The sequence below is a fragment of the Parus major genome, chromosome 5, assembly GCF_001522545.3.
Source record: "Parus major isolate Abel chromosome 5, Parus_major1.1, whole genome shotgun sequence".
Lineage (NCBI taxonomy): Eukaryota > Metazoa > Chordata > Aves > Passeriformes > Paridae > Parus > Parus major.
In genome coordinates this window covers 58,614,801-58,641,648 of record NC_031774.1, presented here as the reverse complement: position 1 = coordinate 58,641,648, position 26,848 = coordinate 58,614,801, and the positions used below count along the sequence as shown (strand labels likewise).

The 26,848-nt window shown below is 39.3% G+C and overlaps 1 protein-coding gene across 1 annotated transcript; it reads right to left on the bottom strand.

The window, feature by feature from the left end:
- Nucleotides 1–240: 240 nt before the first annotated feature.
- Nucleotides 241–26,847, bottom strand: WDHD1 (WD repeat and HMG-box DNA binding protein 1). The gene is made up of 26 exons (XM_015632281.2): nucleotides 26,812–26,847; nucleotides 25,992–26,084; nucleotides 24,914–25,025; nucleotides 22,754–22,905; nucleotides 20,688–20,799; nucleotides 20,107–20,157; nucleotides 18,923–19,018; nucleotides 17,434–17,526; nucleotides 16,409–16,515; nucleotides 15,324–15,459; nucleotides 14,970–15,168; nucleotides 14,594–14,784; nucleotides 13,775–13,959; nucleotides 12,451–12,692; nucleotides 11,838–11,975; nucleotides 10,751–10,907; nucleotides 8,905–9,019; nucleotides 7,493–7,624; nucleotides 6,781–6,998; nucleotides 5,254–5,384; nucleotides 4,546–4,605; nucleotides 3,672–3,715; nucleotides 3,384–3,542; nucleotides 2,872–3,011; nucleotides 1,723–1,858; nucleotides 241–1,146 (listed from the first exon to the last, which is right to left on the bottom strand). The coding sequence occupies exons 2-26, from the start codon at nucleotides 26,066–26,068 to the stop codon at nucleotides 946–948; spliced, it is 3,384 nt and encodes a 1,127-aa protein (XP_015487767.1). The 5' UTR covers nucleotides 26,069–26,084; nucleotides 26,812–26,847; the 3' UTR covers nucleotides 241–945.
- Between the last annotated feature and the right edge of the window lies 1 nt (nucleotide 26,848).

Sequence of the window (26,848 nt, the reverse complement as noted above, 5' to 3'; positions counted from 1 at the left end):
AGAAAACAATGAAAGCCTGTGCAAACAGGAAAAAAAAAAAAAAATATCATTTGAGAACTCTTCAGTCTCAGCTGTTATGCTAAAAAGTTATTTTAACTGATCTTTGAAAACTTTTCAAAAACTGAGTTTGCTTCAAATACATTTATTAGACATAGTGCTCTGTCTCCAGAGCAGGGTAAAACCAACTGGCTGGGAGATAGAAATCTGTTTACTTCAATTACAACTCCAAAGAAGATTCTATCACCTTAAACAAAGAAAAAGTCATATTTTATTTAAAGAAACAAATATTACAGAAACAAACATTAGAAACATTACAAGTTCTGAGCAGTTTCTGGATCCTGCTGAGGCAGGGATTGGGAAAGCACCTTTGCACAGTCTGGAATGGTTTGGCTTTGCACACCTGACCTTCCTAACTCAGCTTCTACTCTGGTTTTCCATCCCTGCCCATATCAGGCTCTGCCACTGCCACAGGTGTTGAAAATGCAGCTTAACAAGTGCCGGTGTTCAGCTTTCTCGCCCTCACACCCATTCCCCTGAGTGTCTTACTCTCAAGGCAGTAGGGATGGGTAGGGAAGCCGTTATTTTGCCTCTCTAAAACCACAGGGCAGATTTTGGATGTAGTTTACCCTCCCCAGAAGGATTAAGCTGCATTCAGCACCCAATATCACTGGTATCAAGGCACACAGGGTGTACCACAGCTACACAGTGCTGCTCAGGGCTGTGCTGCCAGAGAACAGACCCATGAGCAGGAACTTGTAAAAGAGTGGGAGGGGGAACTCAGCATTCCTTTCAAAAATTCATAATAAAACACTTTCTAACAGACTATTTGGAGCCAGGCACTCTTTTTGCCAGTGCTCCTCGAGCACAGCAGCCAATTCCTCAACACAGAGGAATTTCTTCCACGAATGCTTTCAGAACACAGACACTGAGAAGGCATCACTTCATCTAGCTCTGCTTGAAGGCAAAAGATGACAATCTGTTGTTTGTGGATGGATCTAAAGGCTTGGATTTTTTGGATACATTTGTGTCCTCGGATTTCTGCTCCTGGCTCTTTTTCACTTCATCTTCCTCAGCTGTGGGACGTTTTCGCTTTTTGTCTTCTGCTGAGTCACCAATGCTTCCTCCTCTTGCTTTCTCAGTCCACACCTTTGAAGGAGAACAGAAAACTACAAATTAGGCCACAAACCTCACTACTTTGTTTTATACACATTATTACTCTGATTTTAAGGTACTGAACTAATTCCTATGAAGAACTATCAGGGATTAAGTGCGGAACTATTTCCTCACTTTCCTTTCTTCTAACAACATTCTCCTTCAAAACTGGACTTCTTTTGAAACTGTATATGAAACTGAAGCTCTTAATTGTCTTTCTGGAGAAATGAGAAACCCAAAAGGCCCAACAAGTTAAATTAGAACAAATTTAATCCCCAGTAAATTGAACCTGGCTATATGAATTTAAAGTCATTCCTTTTGTTATTTGTTCATTGATTACATTCCTCTCACAAGCCTCACATTGGAAAAGCTGCTTTCTGATATTGCTTATAATTCAGTTTATATTTTCATAAATTATTTGTCATAGATCATGGCAGAATTCAAAACTGAAATCCATAAAGATGGACAAGAGCGGATTTTCAAGAAAAAATTCCTAACTGAAAATAACTGAGGGATTCACTGGAGGGAAAGAAATTATAAAACCCACAGAATTAGAGAATGTTTTCTTACCATCCTTTCCTCTGATGTCAGCATTCTAAATCGACTCATGCCTTCTTTTATTACTTCTGCTTCGTTCAGATCAGGATTATCTGTCAAAATGTTTGCTCTGTTCTCTTCTAGCCACATCTGGAAACCTGTCTTTGGTCTAAAGCAAGCACACAAAAAATTGTCTGGTTAAGAAGATTATAGGAAAACCACATCCTCCCACAGCAACATTTCTGAGCAGCACCTAACTGGGTTTTTATTTTCTCAGAAGACCTCTCAGGGCAGCAGCCTCCTCTGTCCCACTGCAGGGTGCTCAGAGAACATGCTGACAAGACTAAGTCAAGCATTTTTATTAAAAACTGTGATATATATATATGTGTATATATATATGGAGATTAACATTCCAGTTTTAGAATGACAAAGCATAATGGCTCTCTTCCTTTCCCCCATCAATCTAAAAATAGAGCACATTCATTAGCACAGCTCATCCTTCTCACAGCTCTCCTTGCCACTTGTTGTGGAACATCATCTGTAAAGGTTAACAAAAAGAATGCCAGTCCAAATGAGTAATAACTACCTTCATCTTCCTCAGCTAAATGAAGCCTAAATGAAACATGATCATAATTATGCAGATTTCATGAGGATTGCAACTGTTAGGAAACACATCTGCCTCCCAGGAACAAGACAGATTAGAGCCTGAGCTAGGAAAAGATGAGCTCCTCAGGCAATTCAGGTTTTTATTGACCTTCTCTTTTAAAAAGCCACCAAAATAAAAGCTTTTACTCTTTCACATAAGACCCTTATAGCTTTGAGCCTTGGACATTTTCTAGAGCTGTTGAAACTTCAGTATTTCCTATACTTGGAACTGACACAGCAGCATGGTTTCATTTATCAAAGGTCATTACAAGTAGTATCAAGGCAAAAATTGTTGCTTAGAGCCCCAAAATTATAGTTTGAACTCATTTATTATATTATTTATTATAGTTTGAGCTCATTTATTATTCCCTCCCACATTTCTCAAGTGGATTCAGGAATGTGACAACTTGTGAGATAAACTTTAATATTCATGTTATATTTCTTTGGCTAGTCCAACATCTTCAGAAATAGAACAGATTTTGAACCTGCATTTCTATCAAAATTGGAATATGGCACTGAGATGCAAGTATCTCTCACCTTCTGTTTTCAGTGTTTTCCTGTGCAGTGACTTTGGCTTCTTGGGACTCGTTTCCTGCTTTTTGTTCTCTTTGTTCCACTATTTTTTCACCAGAATTAGATGCAGCTGTGCGAGCCTGGAAGAAGGAGGCTGCTAAAACCTAGAGAAATCAAGAATAAGAAAGAAAAAAAGTAAAAACACCTGACTCTCAGACAACATGTACCATGTAGCCTAACAAACCCCAAGCCTTTTCTAAAGATACAATAATCACTTGCATTAACAGAGTATCTAGTCCATCCAATTTCAGAACAGCAGATGTTTACATGATTTAAAATAAAAGCACAAGGCCCAGTACAGAAAGTAAACTGATCTTTTTTTTCTGCTGTTTTATGTGCCATCATAATTTTTGCACTATGCTTAAATGAATCCTGCTGCTTCACTCACAGGGTTTCATACTTGAATAAAAGCTGGTAAAATTCCATTTTTTGTTTTTTCTTCACTGAAATGATGCAAGAAAGACTACAGACATTACCTGCTTGGTCTTGGGTTTGGGAGTCAGAGGCTTTATAACTGGAGGGTTCTGCTTGTTTACAGCTCTACTGCCAGATGAAGATGTTTTCTTTGAGTATTTGGTCATATTGTCTAAAATATTTACTGAGGGGGCCACTGGGTCCTTTTTGCTGGGTGACACCTAGCAAAACAAATAAATAGGTGTTTTATTTATTTTCTGTCACGTTGCTCTCCAAAGTATCTGTTATATTGGAAATTCCAGACAGAATCTGGATTTGCAGAGCATTGCAATCGACCCAGCAATTCTTACCTTAAATGGATTCACTCGTCCTCGGCTGCTGGATGCAACCAGAGCTATTTCAGAGAGAAAAAAGAATGTAAAAATGTCTGCACTCACACATATCCAAATCTTTGAGACAAAGTGCACATTTTAGATGAGTAGAGAGAGACTTTAATAACCCTGTGAAGGTTATGCTGTACGTGCTCAGCTATTCTTAGTTATCAGAAATGCCACACAGGACCAACAGCTTAAAATACAAACCCAGAGGAAGACCCAGTATTTCCTCCACTCCCAAATCCGTTTCCACTCCTATTATTCTTGCTCAAGGGTTGGCAGGTTGCTTGAGGTCACATTCTGCCCCTGCCTGCCCACACTCACAGTTCTACCTCAGGATTTCTCACTCTGCCTTGCAAGTAATAAATGTGCCTGTGATTAGTGAAACAAATCCATTGACCACTGTTCTCATTTCTCCCTTGTCCCAAAGAATGCCTTCATGGAATAGCCAGGCAAGCACTGATTCAGCATTTGGCACAGCTAAGGCCATCAGAACAGTGTTAAGGAACATCATTAGGTGGTGAAGACAGGAATAGGGAACCTCTTAAAAACATGAGAACAATGAGTGTGACCAGGCCAGCTTGGACAGGGCTTGGAGCAATCTGGGACAGTGGAAGGTGTCCCTGCCCATGGCAGGGGGTTGGAATGAGATGAACATTAAGGTTCCTTCCAAGCCAAACCAGCCCATGACTCTGTGGGTTTGGTAGTTCTGTGAATTTACCATTTGACAACACTGCTATGCACTAAATTTAATTAGTAATGGGAGAACAAAGGATAAAAAACAGGAGCAGATATTGTGAAGAATGACAAAGGTGTTATCCTTTTGTCCTGGAATTAATGATTTACTCACCAGGCTTTGGAGTAGTCACCTCTGCTGAAGTGACACTTTTGGAGAAACTATTTGGCTCTTCTAAAGAAAGAAAGGAGTACATATTTAAATGCAATAAAATATTGTAGCATAAATTCCTTAAAAAATCAAACCAAACAGACAAGTAAGGAAGGATGGGGCTTGAGCAACCTGATCTAGTGGAAGGTTTCCCTGGTCTTGGCAGCAGGGCTGCAACTGGATAATCTTTAAGGTCCCTTCCAACCCAAACCATTCTGTGAGTCCATGATTACAGTAAAATTATCTATATTTTAAAGCATGACTTTTCATTTTCAGACAGTACAAGCACTTCTCCAAAACCATCTGTCACCTCTACCTAGATTTAGAGTTGTAAATTTATTTCTTAAACCTTAAGCTTATTCCTTAAAGTGTACCCAGCAAACTACTCAATCAATCCAACTCCTGCAAGATTGGAGCTGAAACCAAAGTAACTGATTAGAAGGTGAGCCAGTCCTTCAGGAATAAAATCAGGCAACAGGAAAAAATCCCCCAGGGCCCCTCTAATGGATACTGAGCACAGTGCACACACAGCAGTGACACAGCACAGTGAACTTGTTCCTCTGCAGTCACTGCAGGCACAGGCTGGAATATGGAGCCACTTAATTCCTTATTAAGTCAGCAAAAGTTGTCTGGATAACTCCCAGTCTGTTCAGAGAATGTATTTTTTCTTACTCTCTTTATGCACTTCTGGGGTTTCTTCTGCTTCCTCACAGGCATCAATTTCTTCAGCATCTTCCACTTCTTGGTCCTGCTGCACATTCCTGCCTGGCAGCTGACCCCACTTCGTGGCAGAGCTGCTGTAACTAAAAGGAAGGAATTCAGCAGAAAGGAAGTGGTCACTAAATTCAGAAGGAAAACAAACAACAGATACCAAGCTCACTTATCTAATTTAGGCAATAAGAACAGTAACATTTGGCATCTGTGCATTATACCTTGATTAAACTGTGATCATTAAAGATTCATTAACCACTCCATAACTTTATTGCCAGAACACTTTGCAACAAATATAAATGCAAATATTAAAGATCTTCTGTAATCTCCATGTAAACATATATACCTCCAGTATCATCAGATTACTTTTCTGCATCCATGAATATACACACAGATGGTAAAATGGATATATAATTTCATACTGAAGGCACCAAGTTTCAAAATTTAATCTGATTATTCTCCAAATTCCCAGTATAGTAGGATGCACAATTCTTGCATTTTCCTCCTAAAATTTGCCAATTACCAAAATCTGTGTAACATATATAAACAAAAGGCTCATTTCTTTCCACCAAAACAGTGTTTGTGATGGATTTTAACCCTCAGAGTGGCTGAAGTTGCAGACATGGGATTACAGCCTCCACACACAATCCAGAAGAACAAGCCAGAGTTATTTAGAAATGAGTTTTGACTGTGCAATTTAACACAGAAGAAGAAGGAAAAGGCTACAGATAAGTTCAGGGACTTATCACTTCCTTTTGCTTAAATAAGTCCCAAACTTCATACATAAAATTGCTATAGGAAGACATTGCTTCCAACAATATGATATAAATGTATATAAATATATATTATTATTATTATTAATTGAAGTATGCTAAAAAACAATCCTGTAACAATTAAAAAAACCCACCAAGACACACACACACCTTTTCCCTCATTGTGTTATACAAAGCAGATGCAGGTAGGAAAGACTGATAGCCCAAAGAGAAAAAGAATGCAAAGCCAACCTGTAGTATGTCCCATAGCTTTGAAGAGCTGGGATTAGTTAGGAGGGAATAAGACTAAACAAAATAAATTGAGATGGGATATTGAAAAAAAAGGGATGAGTGGGAAAGAGGATTTTAAGACAGGTGTGAAATGAATGAAGATTGAGAGACAAAGAGCTAAAAAAAACAGGTGGGAGCCAAATAACCAAAGGTAGGGAAAGGTGGGAAGAGAAAATTCCAGTCAGAGCAAGTTAGTATTGAGGCTGCTGGACACAGGCACACAGGAAACGAGGAGATGTTTCTCTCTGTGCTGGTATCTTGGGACTGAGGAGTCCTCACAAGACACCAACAAGGATGGCCACTTCACAGGAATAATTTACAATCAGAGCAGCTCCAAGTGTCACTTCACCAATACCCTGCAAATTGTGGGCCAGAGAAGTGCATCCAAACATCAACAGAGCAGTAAAAACCATCCCAGCTTTTCAGGCACTGAAATTCGCGTTACCCAGCGTTCGAGTGCTGTCGGAAATCCTCTTCCTCCTCCTCATCTTCCTGTGCTGCTGCCAGCTCTGAGGCTTTTTCCACAGCCAGCTCGCTGAGGCGCTGGGCTAAGTTCAGCCTGCGGGAGCGGGAGGCGTATTTGATGGCCAAATTCACCACGTTGTGGGTCATGAGGTCAGCGAGTTCCACGCAGCGGAACTCACGCTCCAGCTTACAGGAAAGCTGCAAGAGAAGAAGCCTGAGGAGTCACACACCTCAATTCCACAGCTCCCTCAAGACTCCAGGAGTAGCAATATCGTGGTCTTGGTGGAGTGAATGAATAAAGACAAGCTACCAACAATCGTGAACTAAAGATCAAAGTAAAAGCTTTTTTATTTCCTTCTCCCCTTCACCCTTCACACTGATAGACAAGATTACCTGCAGCCCACCTTTTGTCAGAGTCTGAATTAGCTGACTGCCAATCACTAGCCAGACTCCTAATAAGAGGAATCACATCAGCATTTACATCAGATGCCATCTACAAATAAACTACAGAATCATAAAATGGTTTGTGTTGAAAGGGACCTGAAAGCTCATCTCATTCCAACCCCCTGCCATGGGCAGGGACACCTTCCACTATCCCAGATTGCTCCAAGCCCCGTCCAGCCTGGCCCTTAGCACCTCCAGTCTCAGGAATAAATCTCAGGGATTTTTTTCTATCATGTATTTGTACTTACAGCAAACAGCTTCATTAGAAGTTCCTGCTGTTCTTTCACTGCCTGATTTTTAGCATTTTCATCAAATTCATAGCCATTTTTTGACAAGTAATCCACGTGGCTGTGAAATACAACAGAACGCCAGTACTGTTCCTGAAAAAAAAGGGAGTGTTGGAATTCAGAGAGGAAAAAACAGTCTATAACATAATGCCTAATAATTTACAATGTATTTTATCCACTTATTCTTAAATTTCCCCTTCCTCTGATAATGAGGGTTGGGGGGTAGACAATTCTCTTTCAAGTCAATGCTTACGAAGGAAAAGATGGATAACAACCACACTTATACAAACTGATCCCAACAGTTGCCATATATGCTGAATTCCATTTATATTACAGGCTTGCAGAAGGATGAAACCTACATGTTCATCAATACACTATCAAGATAGACAATTCTAGAATAAGTTCTTTTATCTGCTATCCCACAGCAAACTGGAAGTATTCCAGAAACTTAGGAGTTTACCTGAGAGATATATAAACAGAAACTATAAGGCTAGCCTTGTTCAAAATAATTATAAAGTTATTCAAAACCAGTATGTTTTCATCAGATATATTAGAATAACTTTTCTTTACCTACACATATTACCCCAAGCCAAATTAACAGTTCTTGGCATTCTCATCCCATTATTTTGGGTAGAGGGAGGAATGGCAAACATACTTTATCAGATAAAGAACAAAACACTTAACCAAATGAGGGAGAATTCATTAAAACTGACAGTGTGTTTACTATTGAAACTTTGTATCTACACTTCTACCAAAGAGAATAAATTTCAAATAGCATTTAACTGTTCAAAGGCTGAGGTTAGAATTTTATGGTCATTTCTCTTTTGTGCATTACAGCTGAGCATCACAAGTCTGAAATATTTAAAATTGAAGAATAAATAATTATTTTTCTAGACGTTGTCCACAGGCACATCTTGCTTCAACCAGCCTCTAAATAAACCAAGCCAGAAGACCTGTGTTTTCAGTGATTATGAATCTGGATACTTAGTACGTCTTTTAAAAATTTTGTTATGCCTAAAATAGTAAAGCCCAGACATTTTCAAGAGCATCTTGCCTGGGATCCCCAATTCTGTTATCACAACCCACTAAAGACACAAGAGTGAGAAATACTTCACTGGTCAGAAACAGATCATGTGTAAATACAACTTTGCACCAGCTCTGCTTGTTTTATTTTGTGTTCACTTGGAAACAGCTGTGAACCAAACCAGAAAAGCCCCACAATACACTGAACCAAATAATCCACTTGGCCACGTGTTTTACTCAGGGTTTGCACTGTCCTCTTTCACAGCAGAGGTGATTAATAGGGGTCTTAGATAATCCCCACTCCAGGGACACCTGAGCCTCCCAGCTGTGGACCCCACACCATCCCATACCTCCATCTGCCCCTTCTCTGTTTCAACTTGGCAATAAGGAAGTTTAAAAGGCAGGATTACTACAGCAGGTCGTGGCAGGGTGGGAGGGAACCGGGCTCCTTTACAAGGAATACACCTGTGCACAGGAAACAAAACACACCCACACTCAGCAGATGTTCCACATCTGAAGCAGGTCTCCTAAGCAGCAAGATAATTTGAGGATTTGTCCATGGCAAAGTGGCAATTAAATGACTGGCTTGAATATAGCAATGTATTAGTATTTAGTATTATTATTAGTATTATTAGTATTTTACAATTGGTATTTAAGACTGCTGTATTAAATGTGCATAAAGGGTTATCTTTACATGGCAAGCAAGAAAAGATTTCAAAACCAGCAAGGCACACGCTGCTCTTGTTCACACTTTAAAATCCAAATGTGGCACATAACACACTCTGATCTTGATCTCACATAATGTTTGATTTAACAGCTGTAACAAAGAGTAAATGCAACATATTAAACTCAGAAACCACTGAATAACTGAAGGCACAGACTTATTGTTTCATTATATCGAAAGGAGTAATTTCTGGGAACAATCACTTATGCAAACCATTGACTGGGGGAAGAGCTGTGCTTCCTGCAGCACCAATGCAGCATTGACAAAAACATCTGGGTTTCTAAGCTGCTGTTTCAGAGACTTGGAAAAAAAAGAACAGGAAGCATCAGTGTTCTGGCTATCTCTTAATTAAGGCATGTGGTGTTTCTACAACAACCCTCCCCCCTCCATATCTTCATTATTCTTCTGGCTTTGAGTAAAATGTTCTTTGCAATTCAGAGAGCAGCACTCTCTTTCTTGGAGTAAAGGAAAAACTCAGGATGAGAGACACACAGTTAACCATTTTTATCAATGTGATGTGACCTGCACATTTTTGGTGAATTTTCTAGAGGCCAACATAATGGTTTAGAGGGAGAAACAGGCAGGGAAGTGACTTTAAAGCAGAGGTATCAAATTATTTCCCTTAGTCCAAAAAAGCAGAGTATTATAAAGAATGCCACATAAATAAAATGCAGTCTCTCATCAAGCTCTACAATTGTCCATAATTAGTAAAGTAAGAGAGTCTAAATTTTGTTAAAATATGTGAGCTAATGGGTTCTGCCCTGGTAGGAAAAGGACACACATCACTGAATAAAAAAGGCTACAAATAAAGCTTAGCAACAAAATGTCCAGCATGCAGGTCACACTAAAGAGAAACAGTTATTTAGACACAGCAGTGTAACATTTTATAAAGAAATTGTTAGCTTTCAGCTAAACATTTGAGCAATTTTGCATCCAGAATAGTTCTTCAAGGTCACAGTTTAAATATTAATATAATATAAAGCAGACAGCTCTGATTTATCTATGTCTGATGATGCAGATGAGTTACAGGATTGGATTCTTTTCAAAGTCAAAAAAGGGGAAAACAGGGGGGTTGGAAGATACCAAGAACCCCCAAAAACTTGTGAAAAAAAGAAAAAACAACTGAAACCATCAAAAGCAGGAGTAGATTTCTAACAGTCACCATAACTTTAGAAAGTTTCTCTAGAAAAATGCAGTTTTATGAATCTGTCAATAAAGTGCACACACACCTCTGAGCCAATTAATCAGTTACAAATTATAAAACTCTAATGAATTACTCAAAAACAGTTTAATAATGAATCCTCCATGCAGAATTCTATTTGGGGAGTTACCATTTGCTGTGCAAATGTAGCAGGCACCTGTTTCAGCACCAGCTGAAGTTTGCAGTTTCTCTCTGTAAAAAGGGATTGAAAAGGGATTCTCTAGGATTGAAAGCCAAGACAAACAAAGCATTTCCTTGTGAATTATCTGACCTGAGCTGCTGGGGATTTTCATGGATGCCAACGACCCAATAATGATCATATTTCCCTTTGCAATGCTCTCTGGTGTTGCACACTGGAATCCAAGTGTTGCCAAGTCCTCGGTTCAGCATCTGCACAATTCCCTCGGAATCCACGTAACAAGGGGTACCTGTTTGTTATAAACCAGAGCATTTCCTCTCAAAGGCAGCAAATTACAACCCAGCACGATGGGACTGGGGGATACAGCTGGGAAATGATGGTTTACACGTTTCAGATGAGACATCCTCACCCCCAAACAGCACAAATGAGTTTGGGAAAGGCAGTTTCCTTGGAAAGATGCGCCACCTTCTGTCAGCCAACTTCACTGCTGGTCAATTGATAAGTGCAAAATTAAAATATTTTATGGAGAAATCGAATTTATACTGCTTGGACAGATTCCCAAAGGAAATCAGCTATTATAAAATTACTTCTTTTATGTTTATTATAAAAGGTCCTCCCAAGCTACCAATTTAAGGAGGTTGGGGTGCTTTTATGGTGTATTAACACAGTTTATTTCTTTTGGCTGAGCAAGAAAGTCAGTCAGGAGAACAAGTTCTGATAACATTTGAATGAAAAAATATTAAATATTTCTGACAAATATATTGAAAGAATAGAGAAATAGAATTTTGTTTATTCTTGAGGAGGTTGGAAGAAAAAGTCCAAGTCCTGAGATCTACAATACTGAGAGGGCATTAATTAGTCAAACTTATTCATAGAATAACAAGATGGTTTGGGTTGGAAAGGATGTTAAAAATCATCTTGTTTCACCCCCTGCCATGGCAGGGACCTCTTCACTATCCCAGGGTGCTCCAAGCCCCATCCAACCTGGCTCTGGACACTTCCAGGGATCCAGGAGCAGCCACAGCTTCTCTGGGCACCCTGTGCCAGGGCTCCCCACCCTCACAGGGAAGAATTTCTTCCCAATATCCCACCTATCCCTGCCCTCTGACAGGGAAAGATTTCCTCTTGTCCTAAGTCCCTCTCCAGCTTTCCTGTAATCCCCCCTGTAGATTTTTTGTAATCAGAATTTCCCAACACTTCTCATACAGGTGTTTCATACCTTCAGCAGAGAATCCAACCCACACCAAATAGGATTTCCTTGTAAGAGAAAGAGGGTCTCCATGCAAAATTTGCCTTTTCTTCATTCCCAGCTCCATCAGCTGTACCCCAAGGCACTGGTCCCCATCAAATCCAGTACCTAGGGAGAAGTTATTCAATGACTGTGTTAAAAAATAGAAGAATTGGCTAAATTAGTTTTGAATCAGAAATTAATTCTAATGCAGTGTTACCCATGGATACCACTGTCAGACTATTTGATATTTTGGACACAGGAGATGTGCACAACAACTTCCTTAATTTCCTGTTGTAATTCCTTCTGGCACATCTGAACCCCAAATTTAATATATTAATTTCACTGTTTCAAAATTCTCCCCTTCCCCACAGTTTAATCTCAGCATCCCAATATCAAACACAGGCTCTGCTGTCAGAAGTCACAGATCCATGGGTTGTGATGGATGTGTTTGTAAAAGCATCACCCAGAAAAGGAGAAAAACCATGAAGAAGCAGAAAACACTCTCTGGTGATTACAAACAAATTAACCAGTGTGAGAAGCCAGTGAGAGGTAAGGACTGAAAACAACCCCAGTTCAAAAAAGGACAAAAGGAGAAAACTACCTCTGTGATAAACAACCATCAGCTGCTCTCCATGTCCTGCCATGGACACCACTGGGCCTGGGAGACTGAAAATCTCTTTTTGAACTCCTCCAACTGTGAACACACGGACCAGCAGGGCAGTGGTGGCACAGGCAGCCCAGCCCTGACCCAGACAGATGGCCTCAATCTCCTCATCCTTTGGCATATCCACAGTCCACTCCTTGTTGGCATCCCAGGAGCCAAAATGGATGCAGTGGAGCTTGCTAAGGCAGAGACAAAGAACCAACAAACATCTCAACATGAAGTAAATACAATATCTGAAAATACACTGGTATATTTAATTTTTATCAGAGATTTCTGATGGACCTACAGATGGCACTGCAAATTTCAAGTGGTCATTTGCAAAGGTGTTGCTTTTATTATTCAAAAACTGAAGAGCCAGCCTGACCTCCAGCACTGTAGATGTGAAGCCTCTAAAGCCTGAAGCACAGACAGTTGAAAGGTCTGAGGGGAGATTTTTTAGATGGAAGCAGTTAAATATCCTCCTTGGCACCCTGAATATCAGCCCTTATTAGAAGTCAGTCATGTTATGCTCTCTTTCAAAGGGAGAAAAATATTAGAAACTTCAGTTCTTAATAATTGAAAACTGCCTATGACCAATCTACAGACAGTGATTTTGAGAGGTTACCCATTTCCATTGAGAAAAACACTGACACTTTCAAAATCAGACAATCAAAATATAGCAAATAATACTTTTAAAGGCCGCTTTTCAACTTACCACGAGGCTGTATGTGTGAAAATAAGAAGAAAGCTCTTTCTTCAAGATATTTCCACAGAAACCAACAATAAAATACTGTTAAAATTGTTCTTAAATGCAAGAACAGAGTTTAACTGGCCCAGCTGCTTAAATCTTTCTGTGGTTTTCATAAACTTGTGTTCTTCACACTTGAAATTATTATGGGTATCATCAAACATCTCCTTAGCAACAGTGTGAAAAGAAATAGCTGAACCCTTATGATTGATCTTTAATCTGAGCAGACTGAAAAACTATTGTTCATGTTTACAATTCCCTTTGAGCCTGCAAAGTGTGTGAAGTTTCCAGTACATATACATTTGAAAAAGGAATTTAAAAGAAATTCTCAAGAAACAAATTACATTTTTCAGTACTCTTGAAGTCTTCAAGTAGGTGGAAGCTAAAATCCTCCTTGAAAGTGGTCCCATAAATAAAAGGCATGATCAAAAGCCAAAAAGCTCAAAATTGATAGAAGCTGATAATAAAAGCCGAAATATTAGAAACAAGTTGAAAGCAGCTCCCTATTATGGGTTTTGCAGAGCAAGGCCATACCTTGCAAGTTCCTCTGTACTCTCACAGGCCAGCAGAATGGCTTCAGTGGAGAGGTCAGCCATGGTGTGGCTCAGGGAGTTGGGGAGGTGTGTGGCATGATGCACAGAGGTGTCGTGGAATTCGATGTCTATGGCGTTGTCCTGCTCGTCGTTGTAGCAGCGAATGATTCCAACCGAGTTCCACACCTGGCAAAAGGAACCACACACACCCCAAAAAAAAACCCCAAATCACATCAAATGTCCTAAACCCATCAGATAGACTGCCCTAAACCAGCCTGCTGTAATTATTTTATCTGAAAGCAGAGTGGGTGGAAGGCTGGAAAAAGATTGAAGAGCTGTGTAATTAGGACTTGTGGTTCCTAAAACAGCTGAATAAGGCTGTTTTAAAGTATATATATAAAGTAGTTTCAGTCTCATTGCTCAGCCATCATTCTCCTTACCAAAATAAGTGTAAAAAACTTGCAGATAGAAAGAAATAGTGAATGATTAACATAGAAGTCTTAACAGCACAAAAATATCCACAGTTCTGACTTAAAAGGAATTTTTAAATGGATTTGCTAGAATTGAGTAGCATGGGTACAAACTGCACAGCTTGATTTTGTCTTAAAGCAAAGTATTTCTTTCTAAAGCAACTGAAATGTAAATCAAAGCATTATGGAGTCCTTGCATGAAAACAAAACTGCTTTCCATTATTAAGTTTCACACTGTAAAGTATTAATTTTTTTTTTAAAAAATCTTGGATTAGATTAAAACATGACACAAAATGGACAATATTAAATATAAAAGAAGCATCTAAATCTAAATAACCACACAGATTTACCATGAAGCGATGCATGAGATGCACAGGAGTGGAGCCAGACTGGAAGGGCTTTTGCCTGGGGGTTGGCATTGGCCCATCATAGAAAGGCTGTTGTGTAGATGATGGTGGCAAAGCTGAAAAGCCACCAGTCTCATCATCACCATCATCATCCTTTCCAAGAAGGCCAGAACTAGCTTTTATCAACCCAATATCTAGAAGTTAAAAAAAAAATATATATATAAAAAAATCTTACAAACAGTATTATGACATATTATAGGTTAAAAAAAAATTAAACAGTCAAGATTTTTCTGGAAAAACAAAGCAGAATATATCTGACTAGAGGATGCTAAAAGATCATCCCAGTAGAAGAGCTCTGGAAAATAAGTTCATTGTGTACCTAGTGAGTTATCATCATCATCATCATCATGAATTACTGCCCGTCTCGTATGGCCTGGGGGTTGCATAAGGTCATCAGCATCATCCTCATTTTCTCCAGTTTTTGGGGAAGAAGGTGGTTCAATCATATCCCCATTTAAATAATCATCATCATCTCCATCAAACAGATCATTGTAGTCTTTGGCCACTGCACTGGCAACCTACAACCAGATCAGCCATCAGCACAGAACTTCCTTTGGACATGGAACTCAAGAAATAAATTAACACACAACAGGGAACTTGAAGAACAGAGTGTTCCATATAATTTATGACCTAAATAATGATATTCATACAAGAAGTCATTGGTACTGAGCACCTTGTCATGTGGCTTCTCTACATCACCAATATTCTCCAACAGCCCCAGATTTCCTTCAGTGTCTGTGTAAGCAATTTGTTTATATTTAGGGTGCCATGCCAGTCCACAAATTGAGTATTTTTTCTCGTGCTTCATCCTAAAAAGAATATGAAAATAATGGATTTTAGTAAGCTACTCAGGACAGAATCTTCCCCTCCAAGAGTTATTGTAAAAAGTGGTAATTTTTATTAGTACAAAAAAATTATATTACACAAAATAAGATAATTAATAGGTCACCTTCAGAATAAACAGCTGCTATAAAAATAGAACAAGTCTTCCTTTTCTACAAAGAAAATAATTTAAGGTTTAAAAATCAATCAGAATCATATTCCTAAAACAATAGCTTCCTGATACACACTTAGAGGACAAAGGAACTCCTCAGCACTCATTTATTCAAGAACCATCCAGTTATAGAAAGAATATTATTTGTTTATCTTTAATAAACTGATAAACTAATCCTCTATCTTTTCCACCCTTTATCCTTACAAAAACCAACCCACAAATTATTTATATAATCTGTCTATAATTCTTAACATATAGATTGCAGTTACAATTACATTTCTTACACAGAATATTCAGATAATTCTCTTCTTCTCTACCACATTTAATAATACCTTTGATTTTAATTGGGGGGATATTTAGGGGTTTTTAAGAGCTTTAGTTAACCAAATTGCAATTTGTCAGTCTGTCCTTTTTGGCCTACAGGTGAGGATGACTGACTGGCTGTTTCTAGAAAACATGTTACTGGGGGTCTGGGATGTGAGAATTTGTTTCCATCAAAGCTATCCTTTAATCAAACATCAGTTTCAAAAATAGTAACAGATACACACAAAGACAGATTCTGGGATTTGAACAAAATCCACATTCAAGTCCCTTCCCTAAGGTGCATGACAGGTTAAACCAAAAAAACCCTGTAAATCTCACCAGGGCTTTTCAAGAGGCAGAGTTCTACATTTGCACAAAAACAAGTTTTACAGAAAAGACCATAAAATTCTATTTTGAGAAAAAGAGATGAACTTGGGGATTTATGGAACAACACTGAATACCTCTCTATGCACTGCTGGGTTTCCACATTCCACACCACTATATTGCCATCCACACTTCCAGCTGCCAGGAACTGCCCACAAGGAGACCAGACCACAACATTCAAGGGCTAAGGAAAAAAAAAAATAAAACAAATAATAACAAAAAGTGACCAATGCATGCATAGCATTCCTATTCTGGAGCTTAAAACAGACAGATATTCTGGAATTAAAAAATTGATAATCATTTTTAGCAGACCATATTCAGCCTCCTGTATATGGGCTGGGGTTAAGTCACTCTTTTTCTTTGAAAACTATTATAAAAATGGTTGCTTAAAAAAAACACTCTTTAAGATAGCACACCTATTTTTGTTTCAGAATATGCATCTTTTGTCATTAAACACAAACACATTTTGTTTGCCATGAGGCCAAACAAAACCCAATTCTAGACATGCAGAAAGAAGCTGAGTGTATTTTGTAAACTCAGCACTAAACATAGCATTATTTATTTTGAACTTAATACAGTCCCATAAATTAAAATCCAAGGCTGTGTGTTCTGCATATTAATATCAGAAGGAGAGTCTCTTGAACCCAAAGATCCCTAAGTACCTAGTGAGGCCAAAAAAAAGAAGGTGGCACAGTCAAATTTCGTCTCAATAAAATATAAAGTGAACAACTGACATCTCTGCTCTGTACAGAAATAATACTCCTGACATTTTCTCTAAAAAGCTCTGTATTTAGAGCAATTTGTGCAAACAGATGTTCTTCAGCTGCAGTGGGTGAGTCATCAGGAGACTTTAGAGACCTGGTGGGTTACTATAAATGAAAGAGGGGAATCAGAGCCACATGAAGGTGTTTGACACCACTCAGTATCTCTGCCCTCTTTTCCAACAGGAAGTAACAGGATCAGAAATTAAACAGAAAATGTGAACAATCATTACCAAGAGAAGGGGGCCAGGGAAGAGAGAGGAACTGTGCAGAAGACAATTTCTAGCAGAATAACATTTAAAATACAGAGTATTTAATAAACCTCTGGTTTCTGCAACTACCTGTGTGATGGAGGCATCTGACAGATTGAATTGGCTATCCCAGGTTTCTCTTCTGAAGAGTTCAACAGCTTTATCTACAGGAACTGCCAGCAGCTGCTCAAAGGAAAAATATTACACAATTTAGAACAAGTTACCTGTCAAACAGAGCACTCAAACAGCACAGTTCCTCCATTCAGAAGCCTCACAGATGTGACTGCCTCAGGATTTAACAGCTCTCTAACATCCCAGCCATGCCAACTGAGAGAGGAAGCTGAAGTAATTTAAATTACAAGGTTCTTTAATGCTTTCCACAGGCAACAGAGCAAAACATGCCTGTTTTTACTGTAATCTTCATTTCCTTCTGGCAGAAAACTGCACCATAAGGTTATAATTTCTTATTTATCAAAACATGACATACACACTCATAGTTTTCAATGCCCTGAGCACAAGGCTTGGGTGATTCTTTACCCTCCCTCCCTAAATTCCTTTTGATCAGGTTACAATTTCTCAATAAATCTGATTTGAATACCTGATTCCCAAACCAGCTCATTTCATCTTCCATAAAACTACATAAATGTTAACAGCTGGTTATTTCTTTAGGATTTATTTTTGTTAGGATCTTAGCAGCTTGCTTTGTAAGAGAAGCAAGACAACTGCTTACATTTTGAATACATGGGTGTGTGAAGAATTAGCTAAAAATTGAAACTATTTGGTTTTATACAACTTGGATATTGAAACAATTTGTACTGAGGGTGACATTCACTCTTCCTTGGAAAATTGATACATAACACTGTCATAGCAGCCAGGGATTTTGAAGAATCATGCAATCACTTAGGTAGGAAAAGACCTCTAAGATCATCAAGTCCAACCATTAACCAGACAGCGTCATCTTCACCACAAACCCATGTTCCAAAGTGCCAAATCCACGCAGCTTTTCAATCCCTCCAGGGATGGGGACTCCACACTGCCCTGGGGAGCTGTGCCAGATCTGACAACCCTTTGGGTGAGGGAATTTTCCCTGATATCCAATCCAAACCTCCCCTGATGCAAACTGAAGCCATTTCCTCTTGTCCTGATGTTTGTGACCTGGGAGAAGACACTGACCCCCACCTGGGTCAGTGCAACTTTGATCTTCAGGTAAAAAGAAAGGAAACAACTTACTGAAGAAACATTTGCTGACTAGGGAAAAAATTACTTAAAGCAGACAAGGACAGGACTCATCTGATGCTCTGTTGTGAACAATTTGATTACTTCCCTCGTGTACAATGTTCCTTCCTATTCAGCACACCAAGACTGTTTAATGCTGGTTAGGGCTGACAGCTGGACTCCTGCCAAACTCAGTCTGGAGTTTAAACAAGGAGCCATTTCTAGCTTTTTATGTTTTCTAAAAGGGAATTTCACCCCAAATATCTTCCTTACTCCCAGGACAATTTGGGCTTGCCCAGAATGAATTCTGCCATCCGACTCAGAGGCAAAAGAAGGATTAAGATGTGATAAAACAGTCACTTACCTTGCCAGTGCCAGGTTGCCAGGCAAGCCTGCAGATTGATTTAGCATCTATCACATCATTACATTTCTGCAGCAGCAGCCAGCTTTTCGTGCATGTCTGAAAACAAAATTTTAAAAAATAAGCTCTTTAGCTCAGCAAAAATCTGCTGTTTAGTACAAATTCTTAAAGGAAAAGGAAATCTATCTGAACTGAAATAATCTCTTTCATCAAAATACAGTAGTACATATTGCCTTAAAAATACTTTGTCAATGTAGCCCTGAAACGATTTTAATGATAATAAAACTACTTGTAACAGAAATAAGATCACAGAACATGTATTTTTAATCAAGTACAGAAGAAATGAGCCCATCTATTTTTAGGTTATAGAGAAATGTGGCCAAAAAGCATTTGTCAAACCCGCATCAGCTGCAGCAAGGTGACACACAGCAGCCTGAATATGGTCCCAGCAGTATAAAGAATGAATGGCTGTAATCTCAAATCACAGCACAGATTCATGCATCAAGCTGCCCCAGTCCTGGAACATTCTCAGTATAATTTCCCCAGAAGGCACCCACAGTCAGTCTGGAACATGAGATTTCACACAACTATGCTTGTGTCTTAAAAAAGTAGCAAGCCACAAGTGTGGGGGGTATATTTTCAACTGTACTTACATGAATAATTCCACAGGGATTCTTATTCCAGTCAGTGGCATTTAGCAAAACTAATGCCATATTCATATGCAGAACTGACTTATTAAAGCCTTCACCTGAAATTCTCAAATCCCTTAGAGTTCTAAGATTTAGCTCAGAGGCTAAATGTGTTTACTACAGTTAATAAATTGTTTATTATAATCGAAATTCCTTCATCCTGAAAGCTGAAATTCTGAAATGAGGAGTCTGATGTCAGTTGCTATCCTCATTTTGTCCTTGGCACTTACAGTGTTGGCCAATTAGGAGAGATGAACGGAAGGAATCAGGGATTTCACAGACAGGAAGAACAAAACACAGCTACCCAGGCAACATTTCATAATCAGGTTTTGGAATTTCTCCCAGAAGCAGATAGGAGTATTCTGTGAAGTGTAGCTAGATTTCATCCCCAAAAGGAAAATCCTACTCCAGGAGGGTTATTTCAGTCCAGCTCCTCTTGCTGCCTGTGAAATCCTGGATTTCTTAGGAAAGATTTCACGTGGGAAGGGCAGCCTTTACCTGATCTGCAAGGTTCCAGACTCTGACAGAACCGTCACAGCTCGCTGAGGCCTCGGGAAGAGAATGGAGTAAACAAATTAATAATTAAAGATGCAGAAAAATTAATGCTACAAAATGGAAAAATGCCTATAACAAATGCCACAGATACAGGATACACAGACAGTTCTAAGAAAGCCTCCCTGTTTAAACCACTTTAAGATTTAAAACTTTTCAGTGCTGTCATCTTGATAATTGTACTCAGCTCCAATAACAAGTTTGTAATTTCAAACCCTCATACTTCAAGTGAGCTATTTATTTGCAAAAGAAGCTCAAAATTAATATTAAATTCTTTAGTGAGGCCCCTTTTCTCCTCTAAATTAGATTCCAGAAGAACACAGACAGTAACTGATTAGTAAAGCAAAGACTGAGTTCTCCTGAGAGGCAACAGAATCCATCACCAGGAAGGTCAGATGAAATGAAGTTGTCTCCTCTGCCCACCCACTGTTGGGATTTTTTTGGTAAAAATTACAGTTTAATTTTTTTTTTCCCATGAAAAATGAGATTCAAAACAGAAAGCAAGTAAGAAAAGTGGTTTTTTTTACCAGGTAAACATCCTTGGGGTCAAAAGACAGGCTTAAAACAGGAGCATCGTGTCCTCGGAATGTTTTCTGCTTGCTGCTATTGGTCACCTCCACAACTTTGATCATAAAGTCACTGCAGATCACAATGACATAAAATTGTCAACATTGCTATTAACAAAACCAAACTATGTTTTTATGGCAATAAAAATTGGGCATTAAATATCTTTTGGGGCAGCTACAGCTCTCAACACTATTTCCATGTAATGGAAAATGAGAATCGAGGCTTGTTACAATAGGAATCATGCCAGACTGTTTTTATCAAAAAATTATTTTTGTACATGTCAAAATTCATAAAATATGGTTGTTTTTTGAAGAAGATATTATGCACACACAAATCATATATCTCTTCAATATAATATTCTACATGATCTAATAAAAATCCTTGTTCAGATACCAGAGAGCTGATGACTTAACAAGAACTATCTGCTGAATGGGAACAATATTCATTACTATAATTATTTGGACAAGTGGCTTTTAAAAAAAAGATGGTGCAACTAGCTTGTTTTGTGTGATCTTTTTAACAGGATTTTAAAGAATATTTAGTGCATCAGATACAATAAGAGAATTTTTTTTTTCATTCCTTCTTCTGAAATTGCAGCCATTGCTGCAGTTTAATTCAAAATATCAATCCTAACTGCTAAGTCAAAGAGCTCCTGTGATAAACTTTCAGTACCATTCCCTCTCAAACCTCATTGCAATACCCTCAGAAATTTCATTTTAGGATCTAATTCTATAAGGTTAATCATTACTTTTAACCTTTTTCACATAGTTCAGGCCAGCTTTGGCAGCCAGTTGGTTGTTAAATTTATATACAACTGAAGTTTGAAGATTTCATGTAAAAATGGAGAAATATGGGACAAATAAAAGCAATTCTTCTCAGCTGCACTCCTTCACTTCATGTTTTCACCATTTTCCTTTCGTATGACACAGAAGACCTCACTGAGGGGTGGCTCACAGTCTTGTGAGCTCTTTTTCCTAAAAATGTGGGAGTGCCAGCCAGGCTGCAGGAGTACTGGGGGGTTATAAAAGTTTTAAAAACAGCAAAGAGTTTGCTGTCTGCCTAATCTCTCTAATCAAAGTCAGATCCTGGGGCAGAGCTGTTTTCTCAGAAACAAGCACTGGCAGAGGGCCCAAAGCCATGATCCCTGTCAGATTTGGAGATTACACTGGTTACTGCCCAGTTTTGGTGGAGCTGCTGCCAGAGTCCAACATGTTCCTCCAAAATGCTTTTCTGGTTCAATTCACACTTAGAGAAGTCAGGAAGCAGATCTCTGCCATCTCCCCTGTGGAGCAAAATTCCAGAAGAGAGGCAAGCAGACAGCCTGAATTAGCTATGGCTGCCCAAAGAGGTCACCAAATCCAATTAAGAATCACCTGAGCCTTAAACACATGAAAAAAACCACAAAAAACCCCATTGCCTGCTGGCTATTTTGCCTCCTCTGTTAAAGGACTAGAGTATATTCTGTAAAAGCACACGTGCTGCCCTAAGAAAAGAACTAAACTACATATTAAATTCCCCTCAGGCAAGTCTTGAAAGTGTCATCTGTTATCATTTGGCAGATCAGTGATGCTTATGCCAGAGAATGACTCAAAGCTCTCACACAAATCAGAACAAATCTAACTTTTAGATGTGCACATTCATCTGCAGCTCCATGATCCTGAGCAGTTGGGACATCATCCTCAGCTCCCAGTGACAAAACCCTCAATGAGAGGAGACATCCATAAGGGTGAACACTTGTGCTTCAGACTGAGAGCTGAAAACACTCAAGCCTCCTAAAGAAATGAAATTATTTCACAACACCTGCCTTCTATATAAAACTACTTGGTGGATCAAGTAGCTCCCAGAGCACTGTTTCCAAAACTCCTCTTCATTCCTTTCCTCCCCTCCACTCCTCTGAAGGCATTTCCCAATCCTTTACAGCCCTTGGAGGTTTGGGGGTTCATGACCTCGCTGGTAACAATCAGCCTGTGAGGAATTTTCTGGATTCTGAAGGGCAGCAGTGTTTTCCTCATGCTTCCCACATTACCTGGATCCAGCAGCAACTTTGGTGCCATCAGGACTAAAGGTGACATGGTTGACGTGCATGGTGAAACGAGTGAGGATCCCATCAGGAGCTCCCTCAGGAAATGTGTGGATCTGGACAGCGTTGTTGGAGACTGCTGTGATCAGCCTTCCATTCTGACAACAAAATCAGTCACAAAATCTGTCAGCAAAAACACATCCATGCCACAGAGACAAAAATCCCACTCTGATGTCACAAATATTCTGGCAGATTAACTTTATTCATTCCAAAAAGGTCTGACAGCAACAGCAATAAGGGAAATACTCTTTAACTATTTTTTTTGCTGCCTAAAAATACAGACAAGCATAGTAATTTTAATGATTTATCTCTTTAACCAAACTAACTTGCATGCTGTTTAGATTCATCTGCTGCAGCATCAGGAGAGGGCACCCTTGGACTGGAATTCTCAATTAAATGCCACCAGGGAAAGATGAGAAGTTCATGAGCTATAGCTCAGTTCTTTGCAGAAAACAAAAGGCAGATGTTTACTAAAAATTAATCCAGATTAAAAAAAGTGCAAAACAAAAGAAATGATTATCCCACACTTGGAAAATAATACATCTTTGAGCAACAATACTATTCCTTAGTTGCACACAGAAGTAAATCTTTAAAATAAATATAAAGAAATGCCTTATTTTCTTTTTTATTATGTGTATTTTTTTGGGGGGGGGCTGTATTTTCATGGGGTTTTTTGTTAAGGTGTACAAAATTATAGTAAAAACCCTGAAGGCAAAGGAAGCAGCAGTCAGTAATGAATAACCTAAAAAAATAAGAGATTAGATTTACAACATCAACATCTCAGATCACTCCCTTGTGGCATTTCCCTAATGAAGTGTAATTTTTGGAAAAGGATTTCCTGACATTCAAGTCTCCCACTGTTTAAAAATAAAACATCCCTCAAAACTAGGAGCACCTTTTTCAATTTTTCCCAGGATTTTTTCCTCATCTATTCTTTAATAGTTTTAGCAATTTCTGCCTCTGCCACTGATTTGCTAAGAGAACCCATTTCAAGTCACCTCACTTGGTTTGTGAAACAGTAACTAATGTGATGGAAATCTACAGCAAAAGACTCTAAAAATCATTGATGAAAATAGATTTTACAGGTTTGGGTTTTGTTTTTTTCTATTTTGAAAATAGATTTTTTACAGGTATTGAGGAATAGATATCTACATGCATAGAGGTAATGTTAAAAAGGACATAAGAAAGAGGATTCATTTAAGGCAGTAATTCTGAATAAGATCTCAAATGATAACTTGTATAATGCAATATGAATATTTTAATACTCATTTATTTCCTCTTTCATACTACTCTACAAAACCACTGGTAATCGAAAAACAATTTCAGAATTTCTCTTTATCAGAGAAATAGGTTAAATACACAGTATTTGTGGAACTGATGTTGGCTTCTGGAAGTCTTCTCTTCTAAAAGTGCCACAAAGACATTATTTTAGACCCACTATGATTAATGTAATATAAAAAAAATTGGACATGAAGGAAATTATGTCAATTCTCAAGCTAAACACATGAACATGAATAGCAAAAATAATTATTTTCTATCATATAAATCCTCTTCTCACTTTGAGGACACAGGGTCAGAGGCATCTTTAGGCCAAACAACAATTTTGGGAGTGAAACATCAACCAATTACTAAAAAAAAACGTGTTACCACACCATTACTCACTTTGTAAAATCAAGTTTTGATTAATACAGATTATGAGTCCTTGGGACTTTAACACAGGCCCACATAAAACAACCTCCTGGCTTTCTTCCTAATAATTGATGATCACACCCTATGCTGGGAAAATTCTTGCAACCCACATGGTGAGAAAACACTGAAACAGCCAAAAAAGTTCATTGCATAATTAACTTAATCTGCTGGGTTTGTTTCTCAGAAAGGAGATCAAAGTCAGAAATTAATATAACTGAACATGAAGGAAGAGAGGGGGAAAAAAAACATTACAAAAGTTTTGTATAAGTGGTAATTCCTCTACAACTGTGTGTGGGGTAGAATGAGTTGTCAGAGGTAATTCTTGTTTATTGTTACCCACAGAACAATCCCTGAGCTGGCAAACCCACAACCTGCAGGAAGACCCACAACTGTGAGGAGCTGTGTTAACAACCCTACCTTCAGAGCACATGAGAAGGCCTTTTCTCCCACATTAATGGACTTTGGATCATCGTCATCCAGGTTTTCCCAAATCCTAACATCTCCATCACTGCCACAAGTCACAATACAGCTGTGGAAAGACACAGGATTTGTCAACATCCAGGAATCTGCTTGGTTGTAATGCCAAACGAGGCTTTTTGTGGTTTCAAGGGTTTGTTACCAGACAATCTCTTATGAACAGTCTTTGCAATGATAAATGAACTTAAAAAAAGAATAAAATAATATGGACTTTAACCACAACCACTATATAAGGTTATGTTATATATCCTTTGAGTTTGTTTTGAGAGGGCTTGGGCTTTTTTAAGCTCACCTTTTAGTCTATAAAAAGGTAATACTAAATATATAGTTTGTATTTATACATTCAAGACCTAGCACAAGGAAGAGATGAAAAAATAGCAATCCCAATATTGCATTCCTTCAACTATATTTTTAATTTCTTAGTGCATACATAAACGTATTTACTCCCACACTACACTGATTTCTGCTAAAATCAATGAAGTCACTCTCATAAAATGTGCATATAGAGTTTTTCTATATATATAAGACTTACTATATATATATATATATATATATATATGTACATTGGGATATATATATGCTTACATTTAAGTTATAAATCAATCACTTTTAAACTCAGAGCACCTAAATATGTCACACAGCCAGTTCTCAGCACAGGCAAAACACCAAGGATTTCTTGAACCGTGCCAGGCCATAAATCCATCCCAGTATCTCCCACAGCAGTGGCTGATATAGAAACTTACAGAATCATTAAGATTGAAAAAGCCCTCTAAGATCATCGAGTCCAACCATTCCCCCAGCACTGCTGAGGTCACCACCAATCTGTGTCCCCAAGTGCAACATCCACAAAGCTTTTAAACCCATCCAGGGATGGGGATTCCACCACTGCCCTGGGCAGCTTGTGACAATGACTGACACTCTTTTAGTGATGAAATTTTTCCTAATACCAAACTCCTGGGGAAGCATGAGAGAGGAACAAGCCCGTTCCTCTCTCAGTCTCGAGGAATGGGGCTGTTACCTGCCGGTGTCATTGAAGAAGACATCGGTGTGTCCCTCGGTGTGGCCATACCGCATGGGCTTCTGTGTCGATGGCATCTCTGCTCCCACCTGTCTGCTTAGGGAGAGGAAAAAAGAGGAGAAATAACACCACTTAAAAGGAAACACCTCAGGAAAAGCATCAGATTATGGGGACAAAGTGAGAGCTGCTGAGACACCCACCCGTTCAACCACCTGCAGGGAATGGGGACACTAAGGGGACACGGGAGATGAGGACACTGTGAGGATGAGGACATGGGAATGGGGACATTGCTGGGAGAGGAGCACGGGGATGGGAGATGAGGACACTGATGAGGTTATGGAGACTGGAGATGGGGACACGGTAGGGATAGTGACACCGCGGGGATGGAGACACGGGGTTAGGGGGAGCCACAGGGATGGGGGCATTGGGAAAAAGACATGGGGATAGGAGATGGGGACACTGGATATTTTGGGGATGAGGGACATGCTGATGAGGTCACTGGGCGGGAGATGGGGACACTGTAGGAACGGTGACATTTCAGGGATAGGGATATGGTGAGCACCGTGGGGATGGGGACACGGGGATAGGGAGCGTGGGGATGGGGACATCGCGGGGATGTAGGCCCGGGTTCCCGAGGCCCGGAGGGGCCTGGCACGCCGGGGCCTCTCTTTCGGCCGTCCATCCAGGCCAGACCTCGGCAGGGACCCCCATCCCCCGCGGCTGCCCCCGCTCCGGAAAGGTCCCGCACGGCCCGCGAGGTCTCGGTGGGGCCGTAGCCGCCATCCCTCCGCCATCCCTCCGCCTCCCTCCCGCCGCTCACCGCCAGCCCCGCCGCCCGTTCGAGCCTTCCCGCGCCC